Source organism: Anguilla anguilla, chromosome 16 (assembly GCF_013347855.1).
Source record: "Anguilla anguilla isolate fAngAng1 chromosome 16, fAngAng1.pri, whole genome shotgun sequence".
NCBI lineage: Eukaryota > Metazoa > Chordata > Actinopteri > Anguilliformes > Anguillidae > Anguilla > Anguilla anguilla.
The window spans coordinates 10,896,880-10,909,123 of record NC_049216.1 but is presented as its reverse complement, the minus strand read 5'-3'; the positions used below and the strand labels follow the sequence as shown (position 1 = coordinate 10,909,123).

At 48.3% G+C, this 12,244-nt stretch overlaps 1 protein-coding gene across 3 annotated transcripts in view; it reads left to right on the top strand.

Moving 5' to 3' along the window:
- LOC118215535 (cytosolic carboxypeptidase 4-like) overlaps positions 1 to 12,244 on the top strand; it is a 156,886-nt gene that overhangs the window by 22,420 nt on the left and 122,222 nt on the right. For all 3 annotated transcript variants that reach the window (XM_035396431.1, XM_035396430.1, XM_035396429.1), the window contains one exon: positions 10,271 to 10,338. In XM_035396431.1, coding sequence (XP_035252322.1) covers positions 10,288 to 10,338 — 51 coding nt within the window. In that variant the 5' untranslated portion in view covers positions 10,271 to 10,287. The remainder of the gene's footprint in view (positions 1 to 10,270; positions 10,339 to 12,244) is intronic.

Below are 12,244 nucleotides of genomic sequence, written 5' to 3'. Positions count from 1 at the left end.
ATTTGGGACAAAATTGCACTCATTTTGTGTTGTTAGAGTAAATTGACATATAGATTTTTTTATTTCATTCAAACACTTACATACAGTCCAATAAAAGTGTAACATACAAAAGTGTGCATACCAAAGGTCATTGGAACAACTACAGAACACAGGTCCGATAAGGCACAAGTCAGGGATAGTCATGTCTGGTATTTTGCGCCCTGTTCCCCGTGCCCTGTGCCCCTGTGCCCTGTTCCCGGTGCCCTGTGCCCCTGTGCCAAGAACGGTCAAGAACACCTTCGTGCGTGAGATTAAATCTGCTTTTGACATTGGCACTACCACACACAGCAGTGCACATATCCGCGAATGGCCAGATACAGAGCGTTTTCAAATTTGACCACTGTAATGTCTGCCCCACAAATGCACCATTCATCCAGTGGAGATTAGGGTCTGCTGTTTTCACACAGGTGAGGTTTTACAGTTGGGATTAATGCCTGCTGTTATCTCAAAAGTGAGATTTTACAGTTGAGATTAATGTCCACTTAATCTCACAGGTGAGATTTTACAGTTGGGATTAATGTCCGCTGTTATCTCAAAGGTGAGATTTTACATTTGGGATTAATGCCTGCTGTAATCTCACAAGTGAGATTTTACAATTGGGATTAATGTCCACTTAATCTCACAGGTGAAATTTTACAGTTGGGATTAATGCCTGCTGTAATCTTACAGGTGAGATTTTACAGTTGGGATTAATGTCCACTTAATCTCAAAGGTGAGATTTTACAGTTGAGATTAATTCATGCTGTTTTCACACATGTGAGACAGTTGTATGTTGTGTGAGTAACAGGTGTGGTAAAGGGGGAGTAGTGTTTTTGTTGGTTAGGATTTCCCATGTGTCTGACCCCCTGAAAGTCCTGCTTGTTTCCCTGCTACACTAATCCCCCCCCCCCCCCCCCACCCCCCCCCCCCCCCCCCCAGGCACTGTTCAGCACCTGGCCAAACTGCCCTCCATAGATTCCTCGGCGCCTGTACAGTATATTTATGAGAGCAGGAACTTTCATCAAGTTAAGGACACTCGTTCCAGCAGCATTCATTTCACCTCCAAAATTACAACCAATGGATCACACACCATTCCGCACCGTCTAACAGAGCCCAACATGTCACGGCTCCTTACATTACCCCACCACCCCTCCGCTCCCCCCAACGTCAAAATAGCCAGCGCCGCCCGCCCTTTCGTATTCTTTTATTAAACCCTTTTTCCCACCCCTGTTCCACGTATCCAAAGGTCAGTTTTCCTCTATGAAGTTCTCTGGGTAATGCTTCTTGGTTGTCCCTGGTGTGCCTAGAGCTTCCAGATGACATCACTTCCTGTTTTTGTGGGGAGCAGGCTCCCGTTTCCCCCGTCCCTGCGGCATGCAGCTGGTGTGGGCGTTAACGGCATTAGCATGGCGCGTTTTAGCTCGGCGGCCCCACGTCTTATCATCAGGGGCTCAAGCTAGGACAAGTGGGGATTTAGCAGGCTATCTTCTTTAAGGCGGCATGCGGAGGGGTGTGAGGGGATGGGGAGCGGTGGAGTGGCAGGGGGACTGGGGGGGGGGGGGGGGGATGGTATACATTATCTCTTAAGCCTCCAGGGCAGGGCGGGTGTGAGCAGGAGCCAGCAAACCTGAGCCCCTGAGGCACCCCCCGTCCCTCCCGTCCCCCCACCCCTCGCCCCCCCGTCCTCCTGCTTAAAGGTCAGGAATGTGTGTGTGTGGAGTGACGGACCCTCAAACCGCTCCTTTCGTTCGTGTTTACCTCCATGTGAACTGACCGCAATGCACTGGGGGGAAATGCTCTCCTTCACTGCTGACGTTGTACAGGTGGGCAACCCCCCCCCCTCCAGGACAGAGTGCCCGCTGTGCCATGTCTGGGACACCCCCCCCACAGCCACCCCCTGTGCCTCAAGAACTACTGTTCATTTTGTTCAAACTTCATTTCCATAGACGGGGACATCTCGGAAAGACATGTCACATTACTGAATTTAATTATAAACAAGTATTGCTTTTCCATGACCAGTTTTTTTTTAATGGTGTCTGGCAGGAGTTGTTTGAGAAGACTTCATATCCAACTTGTCCATTTTTCTTAGTTCCATCTTATTTTACGTAAATGCATTTTAGATATTTAATAAAGTTACCGGTTTAAAAATATGCTGCTTGCTTAAAAAAGAAAAGTAATTTGTAGGCAATAACGTGTCCCAGTCTTTATGTTAGGCTGTTCTTGCCTGGAGTTGCCTGTTGGCATTTCGGAGTGATGGCGTAGCTATATTTAGAGTGGGTCTTTCTGTGTTCAGAACAGGGTTTTAAGACGATTCCGATGATGTTTCCTGAGTTGTAGGAGGCAGAAATGAGATTTGAAGTGATCTCTGTCCGACACACACTGCTTATAACGAACCGATACGCAGCTCTGAAGAACTTTTGCGATCTCATGAGTAAATTCCATTCCAGAATTTCTGTGTGCAAAATGCAATCATTGTGTAATAGACCCGGCGCAGGCCTGGGAAATCAACAGAAAGAAAAACAGAGAATATGGCATCTCAGGTGAATAACACCAAACACTTGTTGTTTGCGGAATAACAGTTTAAAGATTAAATTGTCATGCAGCAGAACGATTCCATGCGCCTGCGAGCTTTACGCTTTGTAAAAAAATATTAACAAATCTGTCGAGCAGTGGCATCCGTTTCCATGACAGCCAATAAAGCTCTGTGCTATATGTCGAAGGAGCTGGCGATTTCCCGGATGGAAATCTTCATCTAACCTCCTGCCTGGAGAAAAGACGATGGACTGCCACACCGCCCTCTGGTGTTTGAGCGTGGTAACTAACGATGAGCTCGCTTCCCCGCCAGGTTTTCGATACAATACACCCCACGTGATCTGCAGCCAAACCCCAAAGCCATGGAAGAACCCCCTGCTTTGGATCTCTGGATGTTCTGAAGGCTGGATCTACTGTCTTTGTTAGCGGGTCACGTTGGTCGGGCTTTTGAAGAAGGGCCTTTTCGATCATCTAAGCAGGACAGTTGGATCCCCCCCCCCTTGTCCCTGGAATTCTCATACATCGCTGTGTTCCCAAAGACCAACACTGGTCTGAAGCACTGCTCTCTGAACTCCTGCAGCAACTGTAACTAGTTTTGCTGTGTCACCATTCCATCATTACTGCCCACCACTGTCCTTCATTTATACAATTAATGATCTGGTGATAACCTTCCTGTTAAGGAATAAGAAATGTACTAATTTCTAAACACAAACAAAACTTGGGCAATTTAGGTATATATGTGTAATATCTACCTGTAATAGGCAGTAACCTGTACTTTTTTTTTATAGCATCTGACGTGGGACTGCCTAAGTCTTTGGATTGTCCAAAGGCTATAGGGTATACCTGATCAGTTTGTTTGGCCCTAAAAAAAAAAGCATTGGGCTAATATGCTTCAGTGGCTTGGTAAGGTCTTACAACATTAGGTTTAGTATTCAGTACCACGGTGCTGTGAGCTCCCTGGAGACCTGAGGCGCACTGTAGACTGTAGTAGAGACTCCGATAGAGCTGTCAATGCTAACCGGTGTTTATTAAGATTCAGAGGACACGACCGGCGGGAGAGATTACGCTGTCACCGGCTGTTCCCCGTCCATTGATGAGAAGTCATAACCGCCGCGCCGTTAATTATCCGCTATCGAAGCCCGCGCGCGTCGTGTCGCTCGAACAAACGGTCGCGACCCGGAATCCGGTCCGCGCCCCGAGTCATTAACTTTTATTCCGCGCCTGGGCAAACCCGCGTGCGCGGAAACGCCGCGCTGACCTTATAATCGAGACGTCGGGTAAAGCGACGCCGTGACGACGAAGCCCGGAAGGGGAGGGGGAGGGGGGGGGCGCTCGCTCGCCCGCCGCTATCAGAAGGCTGCCTGCCGTTGCTAACGCGGCCTTCATCCAACTGCTACACTTCACACGCTTCGGTTCTGTATGAATTTTTTTTTTGTTTTTTTTGAGAGAGAAAGGAAAAAAAAAAAGCTGGATGCTGAACAGTGGGTGTTTTATGCCAAAGCCACACTGATGCCCGCAATCTCGACTATTCCTGATCCAGTCTTACGTCCTTCTGTTCCGCTTCAGGGTTGTGTGAAATTCCTGAAAGCAGGCTCCCTATTCTGTTCAGGCTTTTATTTGCCCCATAATTTGTGACTGCAGTGGCAGCCACATGCCCCAGAGGTACATTATACAGACAGACCTCATAAGCTCTGTTCAGCATCACATGGAGGCTTTTAAGGTATTAATAACAAGGCCATTACTGCATAAATACGGTACTATATTCTTATGAAGCTTTATATAAACCAGGAAGGTCAACAGTGTCCTCAGAGGAACTGGTTTGCCCCTGGAGGTCACCCTACAAAGTGTTATCCAAGCCCAGCACAACTCCAGCCATCGTGCATTGAGAAAATAACATGGTGGCATGGCCTCTGGCTTAAAAAGTACAAAGCCAAAAAGATGCCAGCAAAGATGTTAGCCACGAGCAGAGGTCAGGCTCTCGACACTGAAGGTTCAAGCTCAAGGTATTGCGGTATCAGGCCACAAGTGGCTTTGTCCCGCCAGGGCTAGTCTGTAGGGCTTATGCTAGCTTGCCTATCTGGGGCTACCGCTGCATTAGCTCGCCCCAGCAGTGTGCCGGGTGCCCGTAGGCTGCTTTGTTTATGAGAGATAAATATAAATTTGCTCGGGGGTGCCGGTGCTTCAGCTTCAGTGCTCCTGTGGCAGGTGTGAAGGCCAACGGGCTGTACCAAATCGGGTGAAGAAAGGGGGAAATCGTGGTGCAGAGAAAGGAACGATGCAGCCTCGTCGCTGGCCTAGCGTCGGTTGAGTGCCCCCCTCTGATATCGGTAATGCACGTGCCCGCGGTGGCCAGTGAAAGGGACCTGCCGGTGAGGAAGCCGGAGGTCACCCGGGCTGGCTTGCGCTGGCGCTCCCGCCCCCGCGCTCCGTGGAAGCGCCGTTCCGCCGCGTCTCAGCATTTCGAGATGCCCGCCTGTCATCGGCCTTTATTTACCGCCGCTGCTCCTCCGTCACCTCACTGATCTCGCGGATAAAAATACCCTGGCGGCCGATCAATCGCCGCTCGCGATCGTAGGGTTTCCACGGACGCGGCCCGGCCCGCCCAAAGCGCTCCGTTAAATATAGGACTCTGCGCCCGGCTCTCGGTGGGAGGCGAACGACGAGCGGGCCGCGCGCGGAAAGGCGGGTCCTGCAACCACGCACTGTTCAGTCTTTCCAACTGCCTGCGATTAATAAACATCCGCATATGGTGTGGTATCTCAGCAAAATGCTAACCGTATGTGTTTTCAGATGTCCAAGCGTGCAGCATTAGTATCAGATTGTATCAGTATCAATTACTTTCATGAGTAACATACATTTATGATATTTAAATCTCATACCGTTGTACATCAAGAAATCCAAAGAATTTTGACCTTTTCGAAGGTGTGTGTGTGTTTATGTCTGTGTGTGCAGGTATGTGTGTGTTTTTAAATGCATACATATATATAAATATGCATACAGACAGCTGACAGATTAAAGGAACACCACCACAAAATGTCTTAGTAAGGTGTTCAGCCACCACAAGCCACTAGAACAGCTTCAATGCACTTTGGCATAGATTCTACAATTTCCAACCCTATTTACTGTCTTTCCCATAGATCTAAATGCAGATGTCACTTTAGTCACTGTTCCCATTGAAACACTAGCCAGTTTAGCACTCTTTGTGACTGAAGCTCCTGCCATCCATGCCTCAATAATGAACCCTCTTTCAAAGTCACTTGGATCTTTTCCTTTTGCCATCTTGATCCAAAATCGAGATCAGCTGGGCCTGCTCAGCATTTTTATACATGCCACAGAGCATGATGGGATGTTAATTGCTTAAATGTATCATGCAGTACACCTGTAAGGAAACATCTACATGTGTTATGTTTCTCCACTCATTTATTTAGGTTTTTCCTTTAATTTGTCACCCGTCTGTATATATACACTACATACAAAATATGTTGACACCTTTCATCCAGCCTCTCATCTAAAATCATGGCCATTGATATGGAGTTGGTCCACCCTTTGAGGCTCTAACAACCTCCATTTAGCCAGAAGCGCATTAGTGAGGTCAGGCACTGATTGGGCGATTAGGCCTGGCTCGCAGTTGGCTTTCCAATTGAACCCAAAGGTGTTGGATGGGGCTGAGGTCAGGGCTTTCTGCAGGCCAGTTGAGTTCTTCCACACTGTTCTTGGCAAAACCATTTCAATATGAACCTCGCTGTATACCTGGGGCCACTGTCATGCTGAAACAGGAAAGGGCCTTCTCTAAACTGTTGGAGAAGCACAGAATTGTCTAGAATGAGATTGTATGCTGCTGCATTAAGATGTGCCTTCACTGGTACTTGGGGGCCTCCCCACCACACATTGCTTTTGCCATCACTCTGATACATTCTTACAAGGCAATCTTGGGTTCATCTGTCCATAAGACCTTTTTCCAGGACTCTGCAGGCTCTTAGATTCTTCTTAGCAAACTGTAACCTGGCCATGTTGTTTTTGCGGCTAACTAGTGGTTTGCATCTTGCAGTATAGCCAGCGCAGTTCTGTTTGTGAAGTCTTCTGCCCACAGTAATAACTGACACATTCACGCCTGCCTCCTGAAGAGTATTTCTGATCTGTCAGTCTGGTGTTTTGGTTTTGGAGAATTCTTTGGTCATAAATTCTAGAGGTCTTCCTTGGCCAACCAGGTGCTTTCTGATTACTGAGTAACCAGTGCTCTCTTTCTTCTTAATGATGTTCCAAGCAGTTGATTCTGGTAAGCCTAAGTTTGGCCTATGTCCCTGGCTGTTTTTTTCTTATTTCTCAGCCTCATAGCTTCCAGGGATTTCATTGGCACAACTCGGGTCCTCATGTTGACAAACGCCAATAACAGACTCCAAAGGCAATCCAAAATCCCAGAATCAAGACTAGATACTGAACGCTGTCTTATACTTGCACTAAGCAAGCACCTGAACACACATCTGTAAAGCCATTTGTCCCAAACATTATGGTGCTTTGAAATAGAGGGGCTATTTATATGGTGAAACCAAAATGTATAAAATAACCTTTAATAAAAGCTGAGGGTCTTTAATTTAACCACATGTAAATTGTTTGATTACAAATCTAAATATGTTTTTGTCCTAAATATTATGGAGGACACTGTGTGTATATATATGCATGCGTGTGTGTGTGTGCGTATAAAAATATTATTGAGCACACAGTGTATGAATACATGTATACATATATTTATGCATGTGTGTGTGTGTGCGTATGTATAAATACACACGCGCACACACTCATAGTTCACATCCATTCGCTCCTCATTTACGCGCGTCAGTTCGCACCGTGCGGCCCACGTTCGTCCCGAATCACGTTCGCCCCCTCGCCGTTTCCGCACGTCACGGGAGCCGGTGCCAAGATTCTGTCTCCCGCACCCTCTGTTACCGCGGGGGGAAACCCGAGGAACATTTCACGGTTTCGGCTTTCAAAAAAAAAAAAAAAAAGAGAACGCTTCACCTTACCGCGAACCCCGGCCGTAACCTATCCCGTCCGCACCTCACAGAGCGTGGCTCAGCGCCTCACGGTTCAAAGTCAGGACGAGGGCTCACTTTTCCCATGGCGACATGCGGATTCCTGACCCGATGTGCATTACTGATCATTACCTTAGCGTTCCTTGTATTAACCGTCCTCTGTATATGATTTACGTTTTTATGTGATGTGGCAAAAATGAAATGATATTAAAAGTAGAGTTAGAGGAAAAGGCTGACCACACACTGCTTCTCACTCAAGGACAGTTAAACATGTTCAAATTTCATACCTGCAAAATTAAATTGTAAGAATTACATAGCTGACAAAAAAATGGTCTTTTGTAAGGCACTGTCACAATATCCTTTTTCTACTGCCTTCTATTCAATCACAGTGGATTTTAAACCAAATGTTCTTTCCACAGCAAATAATAATGTCGTACAAATATACCACCATCTTTGTCATGTGTTTATAGACAAGCCTCATATTTGGCAGCTGTTTCATTAAACAGGAAGTTTAAAGGGTATTCAGAAAAGGTTCCTGCTCTTCATGTCATGTGATTATATGAAAATAACACACGGTGCAGACATGTCACGCTTAGACCCTGAGGAGTAGGGAGTCTTCACACGCTTCACACAGACTGGGTGGATCCATTTTGTGCTTTGTTGATGCCTCGGTGATTTGAAGCACTCACTCAGCTCTGTCAGGCATTTGATTGGTAGCGCATCGTAGCTCCACTGTGGCTTTCACCGGGACCCGAAAAAAAAAGAACAAAACTGCACAATTTAGAGGGGAAACCTGAAATTAATAGAAATAGCTTCTGAAATCCCTGATAATACGTTCGGGGGGGAGAACACGAGGAGACCTAATTCAATTCTTTTATCCCAAATCATAACATAATGCGAGGAGAACCTAATTCAATTCTTCTATACCAACTCATAGCGCGGAGCGGCACACCATTCCCATTAAAAATTAAACTGTCTCTTTAGCCGAGCTCTAATGCGTTTCAGTTAGATTCGCCCATTAAATCAGGACAGCGCTAATGGCTAAATTCTCCCAATTTTCCAAACACAAATGTGGAAATTGATTATATTCCCTTTGTCGTCCTTGGCCTGCTTCTTACCGTCATGCTGAGTCTCCTGTGTCTCGAAGCTCCTTGCTGTCTGCTCTCATTGTCTGCCGACACAATGCACTTCTGCTGGGGTTGCCAGATGGCCAGTTTTTTTACTAGAATGTCCAGCTTTCAAATTATTTCTACAGGTCCAGTTTGTGGTTCCGCATGGGCAATATTTGATTGGAAAAAAAAAAACCGAATTGGTCCCCATTGTACCCAACCCCTCTCCCCCCTGGGTTGTGATTAAGCTTACAGCGGTGCATGTTGTCCATTTTTGACAAATTCTAAATCTGGCAACCCTAGGCTGCAGAACCTCTGGATGAGAGCACGCTTATTTAAAGCATCGCGTGTCTCGTATACACGCGTGTCCTTGGTTTCGTGAGCCTTGTGCGTCTTGCACGTCCCCCCCCCCCCACACACACGCGTGTGGCCTGCCATGGAGCGGTACGTGACTGCGATGCGTAAGTGTCCTTGGTTTCACGAGCGCTATGTGTCTGTGAAACACGCCTGCCCCCATTTCCAGCATTACATGCCTCCCTATGCACGCGTGCCTCCTGTCTCACAGCGCTGCATTACCTGTCAGCGGTAGCGCACTCGCTTATAGCCGAAACTGCGGCGGAATGCTCTCCCTCGTTTGGGGACCTTGAGCTGAGTAATCTCTCTCTTTTTTTTTTGTTTTTTTCCCGTGCGTGTGTGCGGTAAGAACCGGTTTAAACGCTGGGCCAGAGCTCGCTGCTATTCCTGCAGCCTGCCCGGCTTAGCAGTTATCTCTGCCTAGCGTAACACAGCATTCACAAGCGACCGTTGACAGATACCCCATTCATTCACACAGCAATATGGTACTTTATCCTTCGGTAAAAGGCAACACGAGGAGATGCCCTGAGAAATGGGCATCACGAGTGTCAAGACTGTGTGCTCCGTAATCAGAACCGGGGCCTGATTTAAGTTGACGAGCGGGTGTTTGGAAAGGAAACCTTCCGGATAAGCGTTTGACCAGATTGCTCCCCCCCACCCCCCCCCACCCACCCAGTACACACCTGCTTGGCCAATCGGAGGAAGCAGGTTCTCTGGCTTTAATTCCGTTCATCGCACCTCCCCGTCACCAAGCGTCAAAGACACGGCCCCCCCCCCCCGACGGCCAGAAAGCCGAGACGCCTCACACGCATGTGCCCCATGATCCTGTCACTCACCCCCCCCCCCCCCTTTCCCCCATTACAACCCCTCCCTCACTGTCAGCCTCCTGCAGGGAGCCCACCGCGGGTCAACATGCCAGACCCTTTTTATAGGGAGCTCATCTAGGTGTGTAAATACAAGCGGGGAAGGGGGATTTATATCTGGAGATTGGGTTTCTGTTTTCACAGTACGCCCCCCCCCCCCCCCGTGTCCCCCCCTTGCCCCCTCCCCCCCAACACACACACACACTCAAAGACATGCCCTCTATGTCTCTGTACTGCTCTCTTTTTAAATTAGCCAGGAGAAAGAGAGGGAGGGAGCCTGTGCAGCTGATTCACTGCCCAGCGGTCTGTTCAAGACGAGCTTGCTTCAAGACGATTGTGTCTCTCTCTCTCTTCCTGTTTCCAGAGCGAGTGCGGCCTACCATGGCAACCACGGGTGCCAGCGGACTGGAGGTGCTCCTGACCACGCTGCAGGTAGGGCTGTGTGAATGTCTGCATTTGCGGAGTCATGTGTAGGTTCTCGTTTTCCCTGAGGATCCATTCACGCATATTTGTTTTTGAAAGCCGGCGTGTGTGTGTGTGTGTGTATGTATGTGCTTGCTCGTGCGTGTGCGTGTGCATGTGCGCATGTGCGTGTGTGTGTGCGTGCGTGTGTGTGTGTGTGAGAGATCGTGGTCTTGCATATGCGTTGAGGTGCTTGTGTACACTCTAACATGGCTCTGTGTGTGTGCTGTTTGCATGTGCTTGTGCGTGTGTGCGTGTGTGTGCGTGCTGCGTGCATGCGAGCTGCGTGCGTGCGTGTGTGTGCGTGTGTTGAGGTGCTTGTGTACACTCTAACATGGCTCTGTGTGTGTGCTGTTTGCATGTGCTTGTGCGTGTGTGTGTGCGTGCTGCGTGCATGCGAGCTGCGTGCGTGCGTGTGTGTGCGTGTGTTGAGGTGCTTGTGTACACTCTGACATGGCTCTGTGTGTGCTGTTTGCATGTGCTTGTGCTGTGTGCGTGCGTGTGTGTGCGTGCTGCGTGCGTGCGTGTGTGTGCGTACGTGTGTGTGCGTGTGTTGAGGTGCTTGTGTACACTCTGACATGGCTGCGTGTGATAGCGTTGTGCTGGTAAGATTGCAGAGGAAAGGCGAGGTGAAAGTAAGACGTGAAGAGACTCAGTTTCCATTATCCACAGGGTAACCCTGGAAACCAGTCTGGCTCTGGTCACTTGCACAGCGTGCACCGTGTCTGACATCGCCCTGCAGGCACGCGCCTCGTTCTGCCTGCTGGAGCAGCGCAGTACAGACCGCTTTCAGTCTCCTCATTCTACCTGCTGGAGCAACGCAGTACAGACCACTTTCAGTCTCCTCATTCTACCTGCAGGAGTAGTGCAGTACAGACCACTTTCAGTCTCCTCATTCTTCCTGCTGGAGCAGCACAGTACAGACCACTTTCAGTCTCCTTATTCTTCCTGCTGGAGCAGCGCAGTACAGACCACTTTCAGTCTGCTCGTTCTGCCTGCTGGAGCAGCGCAGTACAGACCACTTTCAGTCTCCTCATTCTACCTGCAGGAGTAGTGCAGTACAGACCACTTTCAGTCTCCTCATTCTTCCTGCTGGAGCAGTGCAGTACAGACCACTTTCAGTCTCCTTATTCTTCCTGCTGGAGCAGTGCAGTACAGACCACTTTCAGTCTCCTCATTCTTCCTGCAGGAGCAGAGCAGTACAGACCACTTCCAGTCTCCTCATTCTACCTGCTGGAGCAACGCAGTACAGACCACTTTCAGTCTCCTCGTTCTGCCTGCAAGAGTAGAGCAGTACAGACCACTTTCAGTCTCCTCATTCTACCTGCTGGAGCAACGCAGTACAGACCACTTTCAGTCTCCTCATTCTACCTGCTGGAGCAACGCAGTACAGACCACTTTCAGTCTGCTCAATCTACCTGCTGGAGCAGTGCAGTACAGACCATTTTCAGTCTCCTTATTCTTCCTGCTGGAGCAGTGCAGTACAGACCATTTTCAGTCTGCTCATTCTTCCTGCTGGAGCAGCAGCGCACCACAGCACTTTCAGTCTCATTGTAGAGAGATCTGTTTCACCGTACTGGCTATGGACAGTTGTTGTTGTAGTTTGACAGTGATGAGATGATGAGGTGATGATTCTTCAATTAAAGTCATTTCAGGCCAATTTTAGTCTAGTTTTTACTGTCCTACAGTATGTGTGGAAAAATATAGCATTTCTGTTTTATAGTTACATTAATTTTTGATCGTTCAGTTGTGACCGTCCATTTTATAATCTCAAGTAAAATTTCCATGCTGAATTTGATGTGTTGGTTGCAGGGGACATGACAGCTTGCCTTCACACTTCCACGCAGAGACATAAAGGGGAGAAAATAACATGACA